This window comes from Colias eurytheme, chromosome 1 (assembly GCF_061535395.1).
Source record: "Colias eurytheme isolate Ceu_HAF_F1 chromosome 1, ilColEury1 Martin Lab GWU primary, whole genome shotgun sequence".
NCBI lineage: Eukaryota > Metazoa > Arthropoda > Insecta > Lepidoptera > Pieridae > Colias > Colias eurytheme.
In genome coordinates, this window is record NC_142980.1 from 1,224,311 (window position 1) to 1,251,020 (window position 26,710).

At 32.7% G+C, this 26,710-nt stretch overlaps 1 protein-coding gene across 8 annotated transcripts in view; it reads right to left on the bottom strand.

Moving 5' to 3' along the window:
* Nucleotides 1-12,279: 12,279 nt before the first annotated feature.
* The window catches only part of RalGPS (Ral GEF with PH domain and SH3 binding motif), a 36,469-nt gene continuing 22,038 nt past the window's right edge, over nucleotides 12,280-26,710 (bottom strand). For 7 of the 8 annotated variants that reach the window (XM_090119869.1, XM_090119840.1, XM_090119848.1 and 4 more), the window contains 7 exons: nucleotides 23,840-24,050; nucleotides 23,040-23,249; nucleotides 21,962-22,015; nucleotides 17,803-17,934; nucleotides 16,854-17,018; nucleotides 15,659-15,799; nucleotides 12,280-14,786 (listed from right to left, as the gene is read on the bottom strand). In XM_090119869.1, coding sequence (XP_089975995.1) covers nucleotides 14,684-14,786; nucleotides 15,659-15,799; nucleotides 16,854-17,018; nucleotides 17,803-17,934; nucleotides 21,962-22,015; nucleotides 23,040-23,249; nucleotides 23,840-24,050 — 1,016 coding nt within the window. In that variant the 3' untranslated portion in view covers nucleotides 12,280-14,683. The remainder of the gene's footprint in view (nucleotides 14,787-15,658; nucleotides 15,800-16,853; nucleotides 17,019-17,802; nucleotides 17,935-21,961; nucleotides 22,016-23,039; nucleotides 23,250-23,839; nucleotides 24,051-26,710) is intronic. The other variant, XM_090119856.1, reaches the window with a different exon arrangement.

Consider the following 26,710-nt stretch of genomic DNA (forward strand, 5'->3'; position numbering starts at 1 on the left):
TCACAAGTATATTATACATACAACTAAATACAGGCTTCACCTAAATAAATTGGACGCTAGCCAAGTAAGCAACCATGCATAAATGATTTGTTGGGAACCTCGTCGTGCGTATGGGGCCAGGTCTCACGTGACGTCATACTATGTAGAATATAATATATTCGATATTTATTTTGGTTTACATTGCTGAAAAAGGTAGGGCTTTTCTATGTGGTGAGGTCTTAAAAAACCTTGTGATAATAAATTCGCTTTACCACCCGCAATCGAAAGTTTATTCATTATTATGACTTCATTGCTAGAATGTGATCTGTTGAAGTAAATAATAGTTAGTTTACTTCTCTAAATTACTAAAATATTCCTTCAACTAGGGTCGTAACTATTCGAGCGAGCGTAATCCCTTCAACTAAGACCCTCAAAAGCACCTTTGAAATAATCAACAATCAAAGGTTTCAGGGGATTTATGTATAATAATTATTATTATTTAGTAAGTACATAGACTAGAAAGCCCATTTATCGAGGAAGGCTAAAGGCTATACTTTATCATCATGCTAAGGCCAATAGGAGCCGAAATGCAGGTAAAACCGCGGGGCACAGCTATTATCCTCTATCTCTCATACATTTTTTCATATTAAGTATGTCGATTTACAAATATGTAGATTCGTTTAAATTTTAGGTAACACTTGATTCTCATAACAAAGTTAGTCTATTAAAGTAAATTTATTCCGTTCTATTATTTTGCTAGAGCCCGCCTAAAGAGGATTATCTAGATCGGCGTACAAGGTCAATCAGATATATTTTGGTAGCCACATGTCCTAATATTAACTACGCTTCATTTTATTCTAGTATCGATGACAGAAATAACCTGTGAAATTTAATATTTTCATTTAACACTGTATAAATGGAAATATTTCACACAAACGCGAACGGTGTGAGATACAAAAGGTTTTTTCGCATTGAATACGCACAATATAAAGGTAATTGTTCGTCTATTTATAGCAAAACCGTTTAGCAGAAATAAAGTCAAATGAAAGTCTGTCTATTCTACTTTCTCTGTGGACTTTTGTGAACTAAAATATATTAAAAAAGAGCCTGTGAACGCGTCAGAAGTGAAACTTCTTTGGCAAGATTTAAATATACCAAAATAATCGCCTTACTTCATGACGTGAGGGTATCGCCATGACGCTACCTTGAAATTTTACTCTCAACGGGCCTAAAGAAGTTTCACTTTAAAAGGTTGTAAAGAATACAGTCTAATAACACGACGAGATTGAGATTGGCTGTATTTTCCTTCACTACAATATAGATTTAATAAACATTTCCTGGAAAAATCTTTTATATCTATGAAGAGATTTCATACATTCATGAGAGTCTGTAAATAACAAATTAATATGGGAAAATATCAAATAGGATCTTCGTCAACAAAAAGCGTATTAATAAAGGCATTGGTTAACCAGTATTTTCTGAGGCTAGCTTATTTTTCATAACGGTAATTTTATATACGCTCCAGATTGAAAAAAGGAATAGAAATCTAATTTTCTCGTTCATATTGTACGTGTTGCCGGGTAAAACCAATTACGTACATCTTTTCAACACCGTGTGATATATTTCTTTTATGTAATTTCTGAGAGGAACATTATACAACATTGTTCACTTAAGAGCCAACAAAACGAGTGAGAGAATTCAAAATTAGGTTTTTCTATTATCTATATCTGTGTATTATAATATAGTTCTTGCGCTATGCCTCAAGCCTCCCCCGTAGAGCGCGACAGGGACAACTTCAGCTCGGGCCGAAAATACCTAGGAAAATTACGCAAATTCGACGTTCCGTAGTCCCCTGTTTCCTCCTCCAATACTGAACAGATTTAATTACTTGTTTCATAATTTAGTAGAGAAAAGTATAGGCTATGTTCCTACGTTTTGCTTTTTTTTATATAATGTTCAAAAATTAGTTTTATGGAAGACGGAACATAACGGAAAATCTGTCCTATTTCTTACGTTTTGAAAGATTCATATCTTTTTTAATAATTACGATATGACAAAAAGGAAAACGTAGGAACATGGATAAAGTTACCATAGATTAATAGTAAAAAAATATATTGCTCTAGTGGCACAATCCAGGGAGAAAACAGGGGACAATGCTAGTATGGAAAAATGGCTCTTTTGTTTGCTCTCAAGTAGATGTGACAAGATAGTTTCCACAATACAGTTTCCGCTATTATAAGCCATTTTTTAGATTCCATACCGCCGTCTATATTGCCCTTATTGGCTGCCAAATGGTTACAAATATCCGAATATAAATACTTAAATGTGCCAAATTGTTATAAATAATAAATAGTTAGGAAATATCATCACTAAATACAAAGACCTAACTTGCCGTACAAATAGAATCTCAGCTTTCTGTTCCTAGAAAACTAATTGCTTTTATAGTAAATTGTAAGATGATATATGCCTTTTCTTCTATTAACGACTATAACGTTAACGTTAAGATAAACCGTATGCGCGTATACCTACTTCACAATACATTCGAGTATTTATTCAATAGCTAAAGTATTTTATTAAAAATAATGAACACAAATCTATATCCAGGGATAGGTAACAAGATACCCAAGTTTACTAATTTATTGGTTGCTAGTTATACGAACGCAATCTCAAATAGTTGGAAAAGCACCGAAGGCTTCGCATAACTCGATTGCGAGTCGGATGAGCAAAACAACACTATTTTGTAATACCCATTCGTGCATGGTATTTCCTCGCATCTATTGTATCGGAAATATCGAAATACGACAAGATTATACATTCGGTCTTATCTAGATTCCTTTTGTAAACTTTAAAATACATTCCTTTTGGTTCTCGTGGGACATTGAATAATTCATATTATGCTGCGATATCTCTATTTAAAAATACATTTTCTTAGTAAAATCAGGTACGGTTTAGACAGTTGTGTTTATTTAAATAATTGATTTGTATCTGCTATTTTTGTTTGTGGACGTGCGTCAATAAATATTGTTTTTAATTATAATTTATTCAATGTCCGTTCAAATAACAGTGTTATAAAAATAGTGACGAGAGTATAAACGACGATACATACTGATTTGCCATCTGTTATAAGTCTGTTTTAGTATAAATTTGTTGAGCGATGTCGTAGCTAGTCAGAATACATACGTTTTAGTAGTTATAAAAAATGGAATATCAGAAATTATTACGTCTATTATATGGTAGTAAGCTAGCTAGTTGCAATGAATAATCAGTATATAATCTAGGGGTTGAGCAACCACAAAAGCGGACAGAATTGGATGGTGAATTTTGGTTGGCGCCTTCATACTTTGGAGGAACACGCAAAGCTCTAAGTTAAGTTGTCAGTAGTTAGTAAGTTAATTCAAACGCTTTTGACGTTTTGATCAACTTGACGGATTGACCACAAACCGAACGATAAAGATTGTTCCAAGGATTATCTCTTTATTGGTTTATAGCACATATATTCCTTACTATCAAATAACATAAATATATCAGTGCATACTATATAAATCTCTTTTTATACAACTAATTTTACAGAACAGATGTGAAATGCATTTCCTACCTTTTAATAAGCGCATGATAACATGACTTATAATCTATATCTCTTTAATAAAAATATGCTAAAATTTCATCTGTGCTAGCTACGACCTCGCTTTGACCGAAAGTGCATGAAATAGCCATAAAATTATTAAAATATTGTTCCCGAACGCCAGGATTACTTATAAAATTCAATAGAAAAATATATGGGGATTTGTGACTATGTTTTACAGATGGCACTAAAAAAAAAGTGTGTGCGTGTAACCTTTACGCGCGATTGAAGTAAAACTTCTTTGGCGTTGACGACATATATCACTGAAATGATTAAATATTAACTTAAATAAATAAATATTATATTATAATTTAATTATATTTATTATTCATGTGCTTTACAAAGATTATTTAAATGTTATATTAATATTATTCATTCGAAACAGGTAATTGAATGTCATCATAATTTCTTACGTACGAAATTATAGGTTTGTGGTAACTATAATGTGAAACATAAATTTTACTCTCTAAATTTGCTACTTTTCTTGAAAATACAGCATCTATCGTTGTACCGAAACGCGTTGTTGAATGAAGTCGAGAAGTATTCATAGATAAATCAAATTTTTCTTCTAAAAAATCAATTAACGGCTGAGATTCCTGAGAGCGAAAATTAACATTAAAATCTCCAGTTAGAATCATCGGTAATTCATGATAATTACTATTTAAAAGTCGAGAACCTTCAATTGTGAAGTGAAGTAATTGCTGATGAATAAATTTTATGATATTTGTCAGGCTAGTATTTGTAGAAATATAAATAACAACGATAATCACAGGTTGGTCATTCGTATTAACACATCGAACCAAGGCGATGTCACCAATTTGTGAAACCTCATCGGAAATTTGTGATAATATAGTTGGTGAAATATTTTTAATTGGTGTTACATTGTTCAGTGTATCTGTAGATGAATGATATACAGCTACTCCACCAGCAGTTGAGTTGGGTCGTTTGTATTGGGTAACGCAATAAAAATTTTCAATAAGAATTTGTTCGTCATTTTTCATCCAAGTTTCGGAAAATAACAGCAATGTGGACCTTTTTAATACTTTATCATTCAGATCAGAAACATGAGCACGTAAACTTTGGTAGTTGAAGGAAAATAGTGTAATGTTACTCTCATTTACAAGGTTATATAATTCTTCCTGTTGTGTTATTAGGCGAGAATTTGAAAGTCTTTCAAATTCACACTGTAAATCAACTATTCCCCCTGGACGCTTTCTTCCATGATAAAATTTGTTGTCATCGGTGTTTGAGACAATGAACAATCCATTTATATCAGTTACTCGTGATAATGCTACATATAACAGCTGCTGACTGTGACTTTTATTGTATTCATAAACGATTTGACGTAAGCGCACAAGCAGATACTAATGGAAAGTGATTTCTCTTTGCAAATATTGTCTTATTTCTATTCATTGGTACAGATGACGATCTTCGTAAAATTGGGACTGCTGTTCTACTAATGTTTAGAGTTTGAATATGATGGGCAGCTTTTTTCCTAATTTTCTCTCCTATCTTACCAGGAAACTCAAGCCATAAGCGTATGATGTTATCACTGTCATCACGTTCAATATACACTAACTTTCCAACACAACCGTTGGCTAAGCCATCAGATACATCAATATTGGTTGTAATAATGTAAAATTTGTTAAGAACTAATATGATTTCATAAGGCGATCCTCCTGTATCAATAACTGACATTTTATGAAATTGTTGGCGTACATATGCTTCTTGTTCAACTGAATGACAACCTATATACATATCTGTTGCTATGGATACTACTTTGTCTTCAGCAATATTTAAAATAGATTGATTATAATCCGCAACATGTTTATTTTTATTTTTAATTTACTTATTTTAAAAGTAATAAATAAACAAGTATATTTAGAGATTTTCAAAAAATTTTGCAATTTAAAATAATGTTTTTAAAACTGTTGAATTTTTCATTCACTTTGCTATTCACAATTGATCCGTTTGAAAATTTGAAAATAAATAATCCTAATTGATTATGATATTTGCCACTAGCTGGCGTATAAGTCAAGAAGCGTGTAGTATATGACATATACTTACAACCAATCAGAATTATTATTTTTAAATGGCGGAAACTACGCAGACAGTAAGCGTTACTTCCGTCAGAAAAAAAATCTGAGTTACTCCCTAGTCGCGCCTAAAGAAGTTTTACTTCAAAAATGAATTCAAATGTAAAGTCCAAATAGGTGTTGCTTTTGACGAGAAAAACAATGAAATATCAAAAAGACGACAGATTCTTAAATACATCCATTACTATATTAAGTTTTATTTAAATGTTATTTTAAATCTATAAAATTGCACTTTCGTTACACATCATTAAACGTCATACCTTTCGATCATTTATTTATTTTCCGAGATAGTCGTGGTTTTCGTATTTCTATGATGCGGTATAAAATTTTAAATTCTTGTTCCTGCTAAAAGCAAACTTCTCATCAATCATTCCTTTGACAAAGCATCTCGGTGCGAACTGTACTAAGAGCCAGGAGAAACATGCTCCAGAACTGTATATACCATGTATATACCTAACCTAAATGTAGTGTACCTAAATGTGCTATGAAGCACATTTAGGTACACTACATATACCTAAACTTATTGTAGAATCTTCTTGAATAGTATCACTATAACTGAATACAATAATTGTCATGCACGTTAGTTGTCTAGGATCAAAATAGGTACATAAATCTGCGTGAAACGTCAACCGAACAAAACACGCTTCATTTCTCACGCTAATTTTATTTTTCCAATTATAATTTCTAGCCTTTTTCTATACACATAGTGTAAATTGAATAAGCTTTTTTACCATATCGTCACATGATCACCAAGGAAAGGCAGTGTTAAAATTGTTCTATTAAGGCAAGGCAAGCTTTATTCACAACTTACGAGGATATGTGGTTATAACCCCTATAACTACACCGTAAATATTGAATTCTTTCGAATCTTGTTTTCTAAAAGAATCATGTAATTCGTTGTTATACGTAAAACTACATAATATTATGAGCAAATAACGGACACAATAAGTGATTAGATTGTAAAAATTTACCCATAAAATGGTATCTTTTCGGATAAGTAAGACGTATTCGATTTGTGTCAACAGTACATCGTTATTTAAGCAACACAAATTTTGTGTTGCGCTAAAAATAAATCTAGATTTATAATTCAGACTCAAAAGCACACGAATTCCATTTTTTCGCAATGACAACCTCATAAACTAGGTTGATGGATGTTTGGGAAAAGCAAAAAATATAATAGTATTGACGTGATGTGATGTATGTTTATGTGTTGTTTCTGAGTGGCAAATCAGTTGAGTGAGTTGATAAAAGCAATGTAGACCGGACTCTCAGTGGAGTTTCGTTTGCAAAAATCGCGGACCTAAATCTGACTTCTGATATATATTGTATAGATCCCAGACATCCTATAGACAGATGTTGCCAACCAGTTTTGTGGTCCCCCTGCCCGCACCCCGGTAATTAAATATGGCATACAAAGAAAAAAATAAAAATTTCCAAACCATGCCGTGTGGGGTATCAAATGAAAGAACTTATTGAGTAGATCACGAATATATAGCATACTATATACATTTCTTACACTTTCTCTAAGATTTTTTAGAAAATTTACGAAAATGGTCCATTTTTGAGTTAACTTTAAACCACTATAGATTGAAAGCTCATGAATATATTTTTTAAATTATTATTTTAAATAATTAACAATAGTCCATTGTTTATGATTCAATATTTCGTACAGTGAAATAGTTGCATGGGGGAGTGAGGGGAGCATTCAAAGATGGCGAGTATATTTTCAAGTTCATATAGTATATAGTTATTTTCATCAAATCTACCACATAGCTCACTTATATTATATTACGAACTATTGAATCATAAACAATGGACTATTGTTAAATATTTAAAATAATAATTTAAAAAATATATTCATGAGTTTTCAATCTATAGTGGTTTAAAGTTAACTCAAAAATGGACCATTTTCGTAAATTTTCTAAAAAATCTTAGAGAAAGTGTAAGAAATGTATATAGTATGCTATATATTCGTGATCTACTCAATAAGCTCTTTCATTTGATACCCCACACAGCATGTTTTGGAAATTTTTATTTTTTTCTTTGTATGCCATATTTAATTACCGGGGTGCGGGCAGGGGGACCACAAAACTGGTTGGCAACATCTGTCTATAGGATGTCTGGGATCTATACAATATATATCAGAAGTCATATTTAGGTCCGCGATTTTTGCAAACGAACATCTCCTTGGAGCCTGCTCTAATGAGTTTACAGGTAGAATGCAATATTAATTATTCCTTTTAACCTTTTCTTAACTGCTTCTTAGTTTTTAACTACGCTCTCATTTCTGTTTACCTTTATTTTCTCAACTTCAACCTGCAATGTCCTAATAAGCCAACAAAGAAACATTAATTCTGAATGAAAAATTATTTATTGTGTAAAATACAACAAAGCCTTCTAATAACGGGATCAAGTGCCGACGTTGAGCTCGCACAATACGTTCGCCTTACGTTTGATTTTAAATCCAATTCCTGCGTAGTAAAGTTCATATTACGTTTTAAATCGTACAGTCAATACATGCCTGACCTACCCCACGCTGCAGCAGCGAACAGGTGATTTTGATTGCATTTAGGTCTAACCGAGCGGTAGGTGGAATTTATATTAAAACGTTAATAGTATTTGGGCTTGTACTAAATATACCGCAAATATTTGGGTTAATAATGTCTGGTCACTAGTGACTTAGTGAGTGGTGACTGTGACACGAGTAATTGACAGTTCGATTTAGTTTAAGGCACAGAATACATAATAGCAGCTAAACGCTGTTTTTGTCAAGAAGCTTATATCTAAAACACTGGAGATTGCACTATGACCATTAACTTGTAACAAGAAAATATGACCTTGAATGACGCCTGTATGTTTTTTTATCCCTTTCACACCTAACTTGGCAAGTCATTCAACGTCATATTTTCTTGTTACAAGAATGTTCATACTGAAATCTCCATTGTATTAGATATAAGCTTCTTGGTTTTGGTCAACGTTTTGGTATGATAAATTGTTGCTTAATGAGACTGTGTAATTTTGAATGAAATAAATTAGAACACTGAAATTGTTGTGATGTCGAGGGTTATGAAACAACATACACGATCTTTTAAAAAGTTATCCCAAGTGCATAGTATAAATCCCAATTAAGTAGTTAGAATTAAAATATTTGAAGACGCTGGGTCCATAAGAATTAAGAAGTGACCCCATAAGATTTTTTACAGAAATCGGCCAGCTCGATTATAATAATGTAAGAATTAAAACCGTGCAAAAGAAAATAGGTCATACGAAGACACGAAGTAAAAACAAGCCAATATCACCCGAGCTACACCTCGGGTTGCTAAACTTATTCCCGGAATGATTTTTCGGGACGTAAAAGAGCATTCTGTAAACGAAGATATAAGCTGAAAAGTTCGAATGAATTGCCTTTGGAGGTTTCAAACAGATTGGATTCAGTGGAACGGAACAGGATTCAATCTTGCTGGAAATAGCGCAACGAATTTTACACATTTTAAAATAACCTTAATGGACTTGCCGGGCAGGATCATTTCAGGTGGAATTGTCTGCTTTAGGGCATCATTTATAAGCGTTTCTTTTATTTTAGCTTGAAAGTGTGAAATGAAAATGTAAATTGTGATCCTGTGTTGTGATCTATGAATGAGAAGATTTTGTAGTATTATATTCTTAAGCTTCAATGAATAGTATTGTTGAGATAGGTCTTCGGCTTAAAACCCCAATTTGGTACGCCACAATTTTATATCCGGCATAATAATTATTAGTATACATTTAAGTAATGTGCTGTTTTTCTACAGCTTCTGTAGCTACATAGATTTGTCTCTTACTAAATTACGTAGATTTTCTAATTTAGATTTTCCCTAGCATACATACATTACAGTGCACATTGAAATCGACGTTCTCATTAGCGAACTGCTAAACGATGTACAGGGTGCGGTATTGACAGTCGCTAAGTAGTATTTGAACTGAAGCGCTTTTAATGACGTTTACACTGTAGGTACATAGATATAAAGGGTCTGGAGCGATGCACAAAACTTAAACGTGTTCAATTAGACATGACGTATCAATCAAAAGTCTATCAAAAGTGCTTTTGATACTTACAACTTACTTACTTTACTACAGAAAAGAGCCGATAAGAAATTCTGTAGTTGCTCTATCTAGAATGCTTCTAGAATAGTGAATTTACGTTAACCAATTTAAAATGTATCGATCGAATGCCAATTGTGCATTCGATCGAAACATCATTGATGAATGCAAAATACCTAGACTGCTTGAACAAATTTACCGTCCGGGATTGCAACTGTAGGTAGTAATTTGTAGGTACTTTTAACTTGTAGCAATTAATTTGTAGCAACAATTATGTGTTTGTATTTTCATTTTATATTGGTCTGAAGAGTTAATGTAGATAAGTAATAAGAAGGTATTAATAACACTAATACATCTGCCAGCGATAAAATACAATAGATACTATGAACCGAATAACTATGCTTTTCGTTTACAAATCCCTCTATATTCGATATACCCAAGCATTATGAGAATGCATTCTCGTAAAGCTTTTAAAAGCTTTGCAATTTTGCGTTATCCGACTCCATTGAGGTATTGTTCAGCCTATAGGCTTTTGGGTCACCTACATATGACGTGGAGAGCGAAAATTCATAGTAGATAGTGACGTACATTTAATCGTACGTTTAGCATGGATTTTATAAACGCTTCGCAAATGTTGTTTGCTATTTCTGAGATATGTTAGAAATTATTTGGTGGGTGGTTGAGGTGCAATGTTATGAGTTAAATCTTGGAATAGTATTGTGTGTTTTTTTTAAACTGATAAAAGTGCCTATTGCTATTTTTTTGTATATAGAACATTATTTTTAAAATTATCTACTTAATACATAATACTGATATTATTTATTGATTACGTCAAAATAGTCTCCTTATAGATTTTATCTTTGATGAGAATTTTGATGCTAAAGCAAAACATACCTAATTTAAAGAAAAATTATAAAACATAGAAAGACTACGTAATCTGATTGGAAAGCTAAATAAAACAAATTGTAGAACTTCGTAGTCCTATCGGATTTCGTTTCATCCGACTACGTAGTTAATTAAATTCTGGAGTCGAGACACATTTGTGCACTATGTCGTGATCCTTGAAACAACATTTATTACGAGGGATATTACACTAGACTGTTTTTCTTTGAGCTTTGCTTTTCCTAATAATCAATACGCAAGTATTTTTATGGTTAGTAAGACATATGCGACTAACGCACGTCGCAGAAATTTTTAAAAGAAAAGGGAATACATTTTTTTATTTCTCCTCGCTCTTCTTATAATAAACAAGCTTACCGCCCGTGGCTTCGCCCGCTTTGTTTAAAACCTCATAAAGTATAATATACTAAAACCTTCCTCTTGAAACACTCTATCTATAAAAAAAATCCGCAACAAAATCCGTTGCGTAGATAGAGATTTAAGCTTAAAGGGTCATAGGGACAGAGAAAGCGACTTTGTTTTATACTATGTAGTGATTTGAGGAATAAATATCACGTTTAAATAATTTAATAATGAAAATTAAGTTTTTTATTGAAATAATATACTTATAGCTACATGTAAGAAAAATTAAATCAAATGAATATCTAAAAAGCAAGCACGGATCCATTACCATTTGCGATATTCCATTTCACGCAGTTTTATTTAGTTTTCGCAATACAATCCGCTTCGCGCCATTTGCTTGCGTAAACTTTCATAAACTATTATGTCTTAGTTTTCGTTAAAATTTGACCGACTTTTTTTTAATTCTGGAATGTTCTAGAACATTTGGCTGTGAATTTAACAGATATGCTTGCTACAATCCGCTTGTAGGCTTCGTTTAGCATCTACAGATGCTTTATCTAAAGACAGTGGGTTTTTAAGATCTTAACTGTTGTACATCTACACTAATATTATAAAGAGGAAAACTTAGTTTGTTTGATTGTTTGATTGTAATGAATAGGCTCATAAACTACTGGACCGATTTTGATGAAATTTGGCACAGATAATCTTTAGACCCTCAGAAAGAACATAGGCTACCTTTTATTGCGAAATATGTACCACGGGCGAAGCCGGGGCGGACCGCTAGTAATAAATATTTTGCTGGAAAATACATTTAGATAAATATAGGGAAATGGGAAATAACTTGAAAAGTTTATTGAGCATTGTAATTAGTACGATAATTGATTAAATTATACACAAAAATTGTATCTCATGTCATCATGTGTTAGGTATATGGTTACCTATAACCAACGCCTACAACCTATACCTATTCATTAGAATCATAAGTATAATTGGCGATTAGACTATGAACATTCATATTTGTTTCAATACTTTTAGGTTAGATTCAAACTTTATCAGTAATTTATAAAACATCGACACTTGTGACGTCACGTTATTAAAAGGCTACCCAAAAAAGTTTGTTAATAGTGAACAAATGGTAGTGTTAAGAAACCTACTCATTACTATTTTAATTTTATATTTCCTAGATACACCTCCCAATAATAAAATTTAAGAATGCCAAATAAATAAAAGGAAAGGAAGAAATAAAAAAAAAAACAAAAATAAAATGATACAAAAATATATGATTTATTAAATAAAAAAAAAACATTCGAGTTGAGTATAAGGTGACAAACTAAATTTAATTTAAAATCACTAGTGTACAATAGACTGAGATGATTTTAAATTAATTTTAGTGACGTCACTAGCACTTAGGATAAACATAACAAAAAAAAACAAAAAATAACACCAAACGTATTCGAGTGAACCAAGTTATCTTTTCACTAAAGTGACGATATATAGTGTACTTTTTATGTTAAGTGACAAATTGAATATGAAATTTAATATCTACGTCAATTACTTATTTATTAATTATTAAAGTATATGTATTATCTCTGAAAATTTATTCCGAAATAAACTATTTAATACAGTTACTTTAAAAATAATCTAAATTTGTGACAATGAATTTGAACAGATTTACGAATATCACAATCAAAGTAAAGGAAGAGAAGTGCTGGGAGTCAGTGGGCCATCGTGGTCACAACACCCTTGCCATAGTCCGCTAAGCTTACGCCAAGCGCTTGGAAGGTATGATCGTGTCCACTCAGTAATATTATAAAAAATCATCAAACTCAGTTCATCCAATCGAAAGTACTGAGGTAACAAACAAAAAATACTGTCGACTTGAAAGGCTCCTTTTTTGAAGTCAGTTGTAAAATAATAATTGAAAAATATTTTTTTTCATTGAATAGCAATATGTAGATGCATGAGATTAGGTTTGTAAAATTTTGAAAGTGCATTGCATTTACAGCACGGTACCTTCAAAATCTTCTAAGAATTACACAAAATAAAATAATAAAAAAAGAAGCAGCGACAGAAAAGTAAATAACTATATGTAAGAAGCCAAAAGAAATTAAGAATAGACAAGAAAAATTAAACAGATATATGAGAGGAAGGGAAAATATAATACAAGACTGTGAGAAACAAGACTAAGAGGTGATTTTAAAAGACACTCCCATTACCCCTTTCTCCCCTTTATTGATCATAATATTTCGTCCTGTACAAACGTAAAAATATTTATTCACTAAGAGAATTTTGACATTTAATAGATCAGTAATCGACGCGATAAACAGGACAATAAAATGTTTTAGGGCTGATTTTTCAATCCTTGGTAAAATTTTATCTGTCCAACAAAGTATTACACAATAATATACAGATGTCACCTAAAAACTGTCAAAAAGTGGGCAAGTAACACATTTTTAAAGTGGTTGTTTAATACGATATTCGATGAATAAGTTTTAACTAAGGATTGAAAAATCGGCCCTTAATATAATATAGAATCAATTATTTGTATTTAAAATATTTCAAATTACTATTTTGCTGAATCGAACCTGCGACCTCTATAACTGTTTATAAAAGGTAATCATTGGCTGCCATATCCGTATTTATAAATTAATTTGAGACAATTTACGTAAAAAATTCCGATTTCTTTTTAACCCAAAAAAGAAAATCAGTAGCTCATTATAATTAAACACAAATTTCAAACAAAAACATAAATTTAAACAAACAAAATAATACCGAAATAGAAACAAAAAAATAACTTCTACAGTACACAGATAATATTATACGTAAGGTAAAAAAACCACTTGTACTTATACTTTTCCGTGCGAAATAATTTTTTGGCAAGCATATTAGTTTCCGATATCATTCATAAACCGCAAACATACATAGGGGCATACGAAAAATCATGTTTTTCGTAATTAGGAATAACGCCACCTAGCGGACACATTGCACACTAATGCAATCTGAGATTCCGAACACATTTGCACTTATAACCTAGATTAAGCCTCATGAAAATTATAATCTACATGCATAAAAGAATATAGTGTTAAATCGAAAGTATTCCTATATAGGTAATAACTTATCGCTAAATATCTATACAAATTGTTCAACGCTTGTATGATAGATTTTATTGTCTAATTCCAAGCGCTTGACGTATAATATCGTATTTAAAATTATCGCTTCAAAATCATTATACATGCAACTTTTTTAGCAACTGCCGTATTGACAATTTCATACATGCAACACATTGACCAAAACAATTTCTCTTCGCTGTAAATCTAGAAAATTCGAGAAAGTTCTCGCCTTAAAAACTCAACACGTCACAGTTTCGAAGATATTGTGTATAAATTCGTGTTTAACGAACCCGACCTAGCACATTATACAATAAATAACATGCAAAATCAACCGATACTAAAATTATACACAAATATTGCTTATTTCATATTAAACATTGAACACGGGACGAAAATCAGTATCCTGCCATCTACAAGAAAGTTGCGTAAATTACTTTTCCGTGTACTATATTGTAGCAATCTGTACTTGAGACACACTTAAGTCGCAATTAAGTCGCATGTAAGTTGCACTTAAGTAATAGATAGTGTAACACTAACATAGTCTAGTGCTTACGCTATTCGAAGGACATGAGATTCGCCGGCAGGGGTTGCACCATTTTGTTCGTGACGCCGTTTATTTTCATCACCCATTGTTTTGCAATCGCTTCTGACCCGGTTCTGGGGACAAACATTAATATTAGCATAATAATATGTTTGACATTTGACTGCTAGTATGGTGGGTGGTACATAATAAAAGTGTCAGAGTAGAACTGAAATGTCCTTGCTTCGATTTTGGGTTGACATTAACTAAGGGTAATGCTTTGTCAAAAAAAGCACACGACTTCTCTTAACCCGTTATGATAGGTAGATCATTGAAATAGAAAAAGTAAATCTGTCCTATAATTGAAAACCGCTACACTTGTTATGAATGCTGAAGATATTTAAGCTGGAATGCTTCACTCGTTCCGTTTGCAGTCTTACACAACTACGCCATGTGCAGCCGGCACCATAATGTTAAATAATCGATTTTTGTCATCTTTTCCTCTGACTTTAAAACTTGCAATTATCCAATGATATGAGAATGTTGCGCAAAGTTTGCGCTGATTCACTCTACACTGTGTTACGACCGAGCCGTGCTCCGTCCGGGGCCCGATCAAACATTGCCCGGACGGGACATTGCGTTGAAATGTGTATGGATAATGTTTCACTAGCTGTGTCCCGCGGTTTTACCCGCGTTGCTACGCTCCTGTTGGTTTTGGCGTGATGGTGTATAGCTTATAGATAGCTTATAGTCTTCCTCGATAAATAGGCTCTCTAACAAGAAATAATTTTTCAAAACGGACCAGTAGTTCCTGAGATTAGCGCGTTCAAACAAACAAAATCTTCAGCTTTATAATATTAAATATAGATTTGACACACCGTTATACCTCGGTACAATGTAGCGTGAATCATGCTTTATGATGCCAAAATACCAATTTTAACATGCAAATTTACTGGGTACATTTATTTTCCGAGACACCTAAATTGGCTTAAGTGACTGTAGCACTCACTTGAACTTGTACACGGTGTGCGCGTGCTGGTCCAGCAACTGGAACGCGTCACTGGCCTCTGTTTCGAGCCAGACGGCGCGCCAGCCCGCGTGCAGCGTCAGCACCTTGCAGCGCTCCTTGCTGAAGTCGCTGCGGGTTGTGCTGTGGGGCAAAATTAGTTGTTAATCTTAATCAAATCAAATCAAATCAAATCAAATCAAATTAATATCTAATATTATAAAGGCGAAAGTTTGTATGGATGTATGGATGTATGGATGTATAGATGTATGGATGTATGGATGTTTGTTACTCTTTCACGTAAAAACTACTGAACCGATTACAATGAAATTTAGCACACATATAGAGGGTAACTTGGATTAACACATAGGATAGTTTTTATCCCGGAAATCCCACGGCAACGGGAACTATGCGGGTTTTCCTTTGCAAACGCGGGCGAAGCCGCGGGCGGAAATCTAGTATATTATAAAGGCGAAAGTTTGTAAGTATGGATGTATGGATGTTTGTTACTCTTTCACGTAAAAACTACTGAACCGATTATAATGAAATTTAGCACACATATAGAGGGTAACTTGGATTAACACATAGGATAGGTTTTATCCCGGAAATCCCACGGGAACGGGAACTATGCGGGTTTTCCTTTGAAAACGCGGGCGAAGCCGCGGGCGGAAATCTAGTTATAGTATATTGAATAGGGAAATGGGATGAATTTATTGAATATGGAGGCTATGAGCTAAGAGCTTGCCCAGGTTGCCTGGAAGAGATCACTTCTAAGTGATAAGGCCGCCTAATAAACTATACTGGTTTTTTTTGTTTTGTATTCATTAGCTATAACTTTCCCATGTATAATTTTATTAAAGATTAATAAATAAAATAAACTAAATAAGAGCTCACGGAGCGATTTTCACCCATGAAAGGCAAAGGATCCTCATCGCAAAATTCGGGTTATGGCTCTGATGGAAAGGCTCATGACCCATTGTAACAATAACAAATAGATCATATAGCTAACTGGCATGCTATAAATTCGGCAGCGATGTAGCAATGAAAAGAAGCACATCAAGCAAGCCAGACGCGATCAGAACATTATTCAATTACGATTAAAATACAATATAACATCACAATATTTCACCCGCATTACCATATAAAATATAACAAATAGAACAATAATGATAGAACAAATAGATACAAAAATGCTCACCCTTTAAAAGACTTGGACGCGAAGAATATCATGATATTGGCCGTGAGCTGCAACCAATAGCGTTGCCAAGAAGACAGTGAGATCTTCCTTCCCTCCTTAACAATTGTTTTCCGTCGCACGTAGCTCTGGTAGTCGCAGCCTATTGCTTCTGCCGTTGAGAGATCGCTGGATGGAGAAAGATATGTTTAAACCAAGAATTTATGATCGAGAGTTGATCCGACCTATTTAGGACTAGTTAGAATCTAAATTGGTAAAATAATAGTCAGAATTTATAATTCCTTAAATCAGAGCTGTTTTAGAGCCAAATAGAATCAATACTTTAAGTAACTTTGAGTTCTCTAAATTGAAGTACTGTATAGGAGACACTCCTCTTATTACTTAACGTAACTCTTATTTTTCTACACAAAGTTACTAAACATTGTCCATATTACTATTTTTAACCAACTTCAAAAAAAAGGAGGAGGTTATCAATTCGGCCGGTATGTTTTTTTTTTTTTTTTTATGTATGTACACCGATTACTATGAGGTTTCTGAACCGATTAACGTGATTCTTTTTTTGTTCGATGCGGGATGGTGTCGAATTGGTCCCATAAAAATTTTATTCGGATAGGCCCAGTAGTTTTTATTTTATGAGCGTTTTTGTATGTATATTTGTAAATGTTGCAAATGCAAGTTTGAAGTCGGTTGTTTTTAACGCAGTTATCACTTGTTATATTAGTTATTAAAATACTGACATTTTTTTATAAGAGAACATGTAAAATACACTGGGTATATCTTTCTGGTTATTACCTAACACTGAAATTCAGACATCTTATCGAGCTGAGATATAACTTCATACTATCTCAAATTATTATTTTTTCTGTTTCTACAGCTCTCGATATTAATTACTTCATCAGATATACCATGAACAACTTACCCTAAAAATAGTAATAATTTAAATTTTTCTTACGTGAAAGGCAGCGATTCAGACATCTTATCCACCATAGAGCTAGGCGATTCCAGCAGCGTATCATCCAGTAAATTAACTGAACCGGCTGGCGTCTTGCCATCCTTGTCTTCCGAGTGGCCCTTGCCGAATATACTGCGAAATTATGTATTCTTGTAATTTTCAATCTTATACAATGGTAATATAGTATGGTTTACTATAATACCATAAGGTCAGAAAACTTACGTTTTCAGAGTGTTTTCTTAAGTTTAAAGTTTCACATGAGTACTTTTTGAAATCAATTACTTTAAAGGATCTAAATTTAATGTTAATAATTTAGATAATAATCAAATTTTAATCATCTTCACATTAACAATATATTACACAATTATTATCGTACATTATTATAATATTGATATACATACGTGGTGGTCACATAATTAAAGACACCCCCTAATTGACGATAAAAGATTTACATTAGGAAGTACAATTATCTGAAAAAGGTATTTAATCTAGTATTATTTTTACTAAACCATACAAGACAATATGTTCTTTAAAATGAGGGATAAAAATAGTTATATTCCTTGTTAGTTTCTACACTTGCTCTCTGAGGGAATGTAACACAAACTTTGTTTATGTACGTGTAGCTGGCCACTTAATTAAAGACAACAAGAAATGCGTTAGAATTTTTTATAAATGAAAATAAACAGCATTGTGATTTTCTTCGTTTTGCCGCGTAATTTCATAAATCGTTGACAATCCATAATTTTTTTGAGTATTTTTAACTTTTAAATTTAAAATTCATATGTTAAATTGTTTTAATATCAATTATTATGGTTAAAAACAAGAGTTGCGACTCGTCCACAAGAAAAATTATTTTTAACTTCCATGATAAATAAAATGTTCCAACGATATGGTTATGAATGCTATAAAACATGTCAAGATGTTCCACACGACCGAAAACGTACTCAGAAAAGCAAAACCAAGTGAAACTACTCGGCCGAAAGATTCAAAAATGGTGTTGTTGGCTAAAAAAGATCCATTTAAAGGGTCGGAACTGATACAGTTCAGAGTTGTATGGTGCAGCAGGCTTGAAGGGGGTGTCTGCAAGGATAATTAGACGGAGACTGTGTGAGGAAAACTTGCACTGAAGAGTATCTCGGAAAGTACCACTTTTGAAAAAACAAAATGTGAAGTCAAGATTTGACTTTGCTACAAAATACGAACACTGGACTGAACGAGAATGGAAACATGTGCTGTTTTTGCATGAAACTAAGATTAATATGATTAATTCTATCAGTAAACAATATGTAAGACGCCATCTCAATAAGGAAATGGATCCAAGATACACTAATAAGTAGTCATACATGGGGGTGGAAATATCAATGTGTGGCGCTGTTTTTCTGGACTTGGTGTTGGACCTTTCAAAAAGACATAAGGCAACATGGATAAATTCCAGAATAATTTAGAGCAATCCATGCTGCCCTATGCTGAGGAAAATTTACATTTTGTTTGGACTTTTCAACACGATAATGTTCCTAAGCACACAGCAAAAGTAGTGAAGTGCTGGTTAAGGAACCAATCTGTTACTGTTTTGGATTGGCCCCCCCACAGTCCGGATATAAATCTGATCGAAAACTTATGGAATCAGGAAAGAAAGAAGTCGCCGCAAAGCGGTCATCAAACGTCGACTAAATTTGAAAAGCATTTTCGAAGAATGGAACCAAATTTGTGATGCAACTTGTACAAAATTAGTTGCTTCAATGTCCAAGAGATGTAAACCGTCATTACTGCCAAAGGATATGCAATAAATATTGAAAAGTGTAAAAATGTTTTGTAAATACGTCAGGCATTTATCAGTTGGAAAAACAATCTCATTAAAATAATATTTTTTTATATTTCTCATAAGCGAGTCTAATGTCTTTAATTATATGGCCAGACCTTTGCTAGGTTAAAACTGCTAGTAGTAAGGATGAACCGATTAAAATCTAACAAACCGACAAGTTTTGTAGATAAAATTTATTTTAGCATTAGACAACTCATACCTGAATATTTTAAGATTATTTAACAAGTCCTAATGGTAGTGTAAAAAGAAATGTTGAGAGAAGTGTCTTGGGTAGTATAAAATGCTCTTAGTGTCTTTAATTATGTGACCACCACTGTATATATTATATATATCCATAACTTGTTATATACATTTCAAAATGGATCAAAATGGAAGCCGACCCGCTTATACTTACGTCATATTAATCTGAGACTGCCCAGATATCTTGAACTGTCATTAATATGTTATTTAATCATATTATGAAAATAAAAACCTCCTATGTACTTACTGAAATATTTTTTTTCCATCTTTTAAGTATTAAAATGAATGATGTTACAATAAAATCTGTTAGTATTTTAGTTCATCTCTCTATAATGTTAAATTACACATTCGTTGTAATTGTTATATAATCACGAAAAAGTACTAATCTACCATTATTTACAATCCAGTTTAAAAATAACCAAGTTGATATTAGAGTTAATTTTGTAGGAACTATGCTATTAGTTAATATTCTTTAAGATATGTTATAATTTTATAAGGTTAGTTATGTAAGTTGACTATATGCATTAGTATAATATATTAGCAAGAAGGGAAACATACATTTTGTTTTGAAGTTTTTAAACCTACATTCAAAGCAAGTCATGCTGATATTCACAATAAATGGTTAAATAATAACAAAAAGAAAAATGCATGTTATTACTTCAAATCTTTCATACTAATAAGTTAACTACCTAAATACTGAAAAATCTAAAATCTATAATAAAAAGTATACATGCAAAATAAATCGCAGAACATAATGCAAGGAACAACACACATATTGAAATTATGATTGTTTTATTAGTATAAGTATGTAAATTATATTTGATATTAAATTAAAAATACCACAATGACCTTTTTTATAAAACAACATATGAAATTACACTCAACAATTATTCCAATAAAATTAGAAATTATAGTGATCAGCTTGTACTTTCTCAATGACACTGTATTTTTAGCAGTTGGAAGCATAGTAAAGAATATTTTGTATTATTGAAAAAAAGCAATGAAAATTGTAAATATGAAAAAGCAATTGAATGATGGTAATAATGGTAATAAGCATGCATAAATAACATATAAGTACGATATATTAATATCACAAGACATAACCATATTTTCATATAAGCCTTTATTTTATAGTTATATTTATTTTAAAAATATAATACTTAAAAAATATATAATTTTAACCGACGCAAGTCATTATTAATTTCTTTAACTTCATAAAAAATATAAATAAAATTCATACCAATAAAATACAATAAAAACTAAGCAAAGCACCACTCGTCTAGAATTCAATATATTTATTTTTTACAAAATCTTAATAACCTAACAAAACTTCTTAGAATAACCTCTAAATACGTTAAGCCAACTCATAATCTAAAATACCTAGCAATCATTATTATAATACTAAATGCGATTTAAAAGCATACCTTTTACAACATGATACTTTGTGTATAATGTATTTATAAGCCGTGCTAACCCATGTCTAATAATAATTATGTCATATCTGATAATTATTTAACTGAGCCATCGTATGATTTTCCCCAATAGGCGAATAGCATGCTCTCTTGGTAATTAAAAAAGCGATGAAATTGGCGCCAAAAACATGATAAAACAAGTGAATGTTAATGTCCACAAGCATTGCTATTAAAAAGCGTATCATGATATGTTTTGTTAATTGTAAAAAATAACAATTAAGTAGTAACAGTGATGATGGTATATAATCATGCATTTTATGTAACATTAAAACGTTTGTCAAAATCAAAATATCTTCATAGAATCGTCATCAAATTATTTTTTTTTAAGAATTTGTTTAATAAAAAAAGTTTCATATTCAAAAGCCTGACTATCCATCCCCACCACTTAAACTTGTAAGAAAACATTTAACTCTTTCCAAGATTAAAATCATAGAACATTCTAGAAATCTAATTTGACTAATACTGAACTGAACTTCCGAAGAAAACTTTCAAACAAAGGTTACATCTTAAATCATTGCAGAAATCTCGCAATTACAATTTTTGGCGCCAATATCGCATTCCCAATACCAAGTCACGTTATCCTAAACTAACACCAATACACAGGCTTATAGCATATTCGACTCACCCAACACCAAAATTGACCTTGTGAAAATTTCTTGGCAAGCTCGCACTTCGAAACCTAGTAGGTGGTTGTTGAAACAATTGTACGGTTAATTCCAATGGAAAATGACTCATTTTCAGGCTAATTTAGATTTTATTACGTTTTTTAAAATAGTATTTAAGTGTGAGTTTAACAGTTATTTTTAGCGAAGGTTGAGACATGACTGCCTCTAAGTTGTAAGGCTTGTGTTCCTGTGATTTTTAACAAAAAGTGTATCAAACAAATATTTATCAACTTTTTTAACCATAAACAAAATAACCAATCAATAATATTAGCCATATTCTATCAGATAACCAACCATACAACGTCACTATGATTATGTCTCGGTTCTAAGTGGATTTAACTAACAACAAATAACAATAAGAAGGGCTGAAAGGATCAAAGACTTATGTTACATTTGACCAAATATATCAAAAAAAGGCCTAAAGTCCTAACTACCTAGAACATGTTTTAATTTAATACTGTAAAACCAATTAAGGGCGCAAAATAATGCAGTAATATTACTTCTGGAAAACCAATAAATCTTCGATTTTTTACGAAAATGTAACAAGATCGATATATTTGGCCAAGGAAGAGTTTGACAACACACCACACAATAGATAAAATTAGTCACTAATGAGACATGAAGTTTTAATTAAAAGGAGCATAATGTTCGATGTATGCACAATGCACATAGCCATTTTTTGGACTTTTTTCTTACCCTTCGAACAAACACACAAAATTGACGGGACTGTATTGGAAAGAGAAATTAAAAATATTAAGCATATCATATTCAAATGTTACTATCAATTTCAATAGTAAATTAAGTTTTATTTGTTTGCAATGAATTTACTTATATTTTTAGGTCCCAAATATTCTTGAGTAATCTATAAGTACCTACAAAGATAATCTCATTGCAAAATCTGTTTTAAGTCATAATTCAGCACGAAAACCTAACATTTACTAATTGCCATATAAGAAAGAAATTATCACACCAAAAAAATATAAAAAAAACGTGAATTCCAACAAAAAACTACAAAAAAAATATCAAAAAATCACTCACTTGGATCCTAGCGATCTGCATTTCCGGTGGGTCGGCACAAACTTGTTCTGCGTGAAGGTCCCTTGGCCCCGCAGGGACCCGGAGCCCTGGCGGTGCGACGGGGACAGCGTGAACGGGCTGGACCCTGACCCTGGGGCCTCCTTGATGATGGAATCTTTGGACCCTGAACGGCTGCCTACGGGGGACGGCGGCTCCAGCTTTAGGGATAACCTGCAATTTCGTTGCATTTTTTTAATTTTGTGCTAAAGGTATCTAATCTTAATCTTAATACTATTATAAAGGCGAAATTTTGTAAGTATGGATGTATGGATGTTTGTTACTCTTTCACGTAAAAGCTACTGAACCGATTACAATGAAATTTAGCACACATATAGAGGGTAACTTGGATTAACACATAGGATAGGTTTTATCCCGGAAATCACACGGGAACGGGAACTATGCGGGTTTTCCTTTGAAAAAGCGGGCGAAGCCGCGGGCGGAAATCTAGTCGTAACCAAAGTTAAATCTATCGTGTCTTAAGTTCGACGACATTTGACATCCGCCAACCCACACTTGGCCATCGTGGGGGGTTGTATCCTGTATCCTCATAGGAGCCCGTGTCCCGGCAGTGCGAACATAATATATGGGCTGAAGATGTGTGCTAAAGGTTTTTGACGATTCCAGGCTTTATTGAACTTCCGTCGTATTTAAAACATTGGTTTAAAAATAGTATACTATACCAGAACTAATTGTAAATTGGTAATGGAGAGGAATTCTGTTGATTGCATGCTTATTGCACTTAATACACAAAACAAACTCACTTATATTGATCGTCTTCCAGAAACTTCTGGAGCTCTTCAATATACCGGACGCTGTTCAGGAAGTTGGCCACATGTGCAACAGGTGGTATCTCGTACTCGGAGGTCTGGTACCGTTCGAGCGCCTTCAGCACGACCGCCATCTTGGTGGCCCGGTGGGGGGAACCCGCGGGATGCGCCATGTCTATATACACTAGGTCCGTGAGGAAGATACCTGGAACAATTGTGTTGTTTTATTAGTTAGATCGCGTGTTGAAAGGTTTGAAATTCAGTGGACTGATTGATGTATTTTTATATTTAATTTTCTTTTTTATGACTATAGTTAATACACCATTACATGGTGAACCTGCCAGTGCTCGTGGTAGAAGATGAGCTGTGGATATTGTAAATAATTTTTAATAACTACCATGTTATTAAAAATTATTAAAAAAAATCATATCCATTATGTCTAGGATTTCAAGACAAAGGGAATACAAATTTTATAGGTGGTAAAATATTTAAACAATTTAAACTTCAAGCTATATATTTTTACATCAATTAAAGGGTACAGATCGCTATTATATTACATATATACTAGCGGTCCGCCCCGGCTTCGCCCGTGGTATATATTTACGTTTTATCTACATAAGAACCATCCTCGTACTTCAAGGAATACAATATTATCGAAATTGGTTCAGCCGTTCACGCGTAATGCCGTGACAACGCGAAGCGAATTTCATTTTTACATATATAGATTAAATAAAAAAAATTGTAGACAAATACTAAGCAACAGGTAATTCGATTAGTTCAATATTATTTTATAAAGCGCCACCAAATATGGATATGGCATGTAGCGTCAGTAATTTCGTCTCATATTTTGTGTCACCACTGCAGTGACTATGCATTGTTCTAAGCTCGCATTCAAATAGGTTCTAATTTTCATACGTTTCATCACAACATACGGGCAATATGTAGATTACGTATAAGTTTCACAAGCAATTCTTTCAATAATTGAAATTAGCTATCGCTAGCACTAACTTTATATCTTTTAGGTTACTAAGGGCCGATTTTTCAATCCTTGGTTAAAAATATTTATCCGTCCAATAAAATATTACACGAAAATTTTAAAATGTCACCTGTAAACTGTCATACGGACAATTAGAATACATTTTTGAAATGGTAGTTTAATACGTTATTCGATGAATAAGTTTTAACCAAGGATTGAAAAATCAGCCTTAAGTATCATCTATAACTAGTTTACAATTCTATAAAACACAGTATAAAAATTTGAACTTGGACTATCTATACAAATTAGAAGGGGAAACATTTATATTTTTGTATGTATGTTTGTAATGCTTTGATAAAAATTATTTCACCATCAAAAAGCTAAATTTTTTCTGATTCAGATAAACTATATTTTAATTCCTTTTTATCCCATACCAGCCCGGGCGAAGCCGGGATGAGCGACTAGTACATACGTCATAGTATAAGAATTTTCTGACTGACAGTTATTTTAAGAAAAGAATATATCAGGATAAGAAAACTTATTTTATTCACAAAGAAAACACAATAAAAATAAATGTATTTCTATGAAGAACTAGCTTAGTCATACGCGTCAATTTTCGTACGCAGATGCACAATGCATATACTAAGGTTGAGATAACACTGCAGATAACCTCTCTTATCTTATTATTTTATTTTAAACCCGCATGTATGAGGATGTCTGTTGCTTGTTATACGGAAATAACTGAACTATTTTAACTAAGTACCTATTATATGTAAATTGTTTATTGACTGTGTACAATGTAAGCGGTAAAAAGTAGCCTTTGTCACTCTCTAACTATTTTAACACACAAGAATCTTAATATATATAAATCTCGTGTCACAATGTTTGTCCTCAATGGACTCCTAAACCACTTAACCGATTATAATAAAATTCGCACACCATGTGCAATTCGATCCAACTTGAGAGATAGGATAGTTTAAACATGTAGGTACCAAGGGCAAAGCCGGGGCGGACCTCTAGTTATATCATAAAGTTGTTAATAAGGATTGAGTTAGTCAATAAGTGTATTATTTAAAAAAAAGTGTAATACTGCACCCCTCCTGGCTTATGGGGGAGATAGAAGTATTTGACATCAGATTTTCAGGTGCAAGTATAGGATCCGTCATAATTTTTTGTTAAAATCCAATCTGTAGGTATCAAGTGAGCCTATTTCAAATTATAAGTAAGTAGTAAGTAATTATAAGTAAGTACAAATCTAACAGGCCACAAATATATTATCTTCACCAATAAACAATTTATAAAAAAATCAAACATAACCATTTGACCGATAAATACAGCAGCAAAAAAAATGAAATACGCAAAAGATATGCGGCCACATCGATAACGAACAAACACACATAACTCTGTTATCTGTTACGGGAACTATAATTTGAATAAATAGATATCCTGTTGCGTCATCAAACAATGTTATTTTCTTTCTTATACTAGCGGTCCGCCCCGGCTTCGCCCGTGGCACATGTTTACGTTTTCTCTACATAAAAACCATCCTCGTACTTCAAGGAATATAATAAAAAAAGAATTATCGAAATCGGTTCAGCCGTTCTCGAGTTATGCGCTTACCAACACATTTTGCGATTCATTTTTATATATAAGAGATATAATTCTTACTTAAGCTGTAGTTTAGAAAATCATTTTATTCATGCATATTTTATGCAACTAGGTTTCCGCCCGCGGCTTCGCCCGCGCAGTCAAAGAAAAACCCGCATAGTTCCCGTTCCCGTGGGATTTCCGGGATTGCGTCATTTTCCCGGGATAAAAAGTAGCCTGTGTCCTTTCTCGGGTATCAAAATATCTCCATACCATGTTAATTTCATGAAAATTGGTTCAGT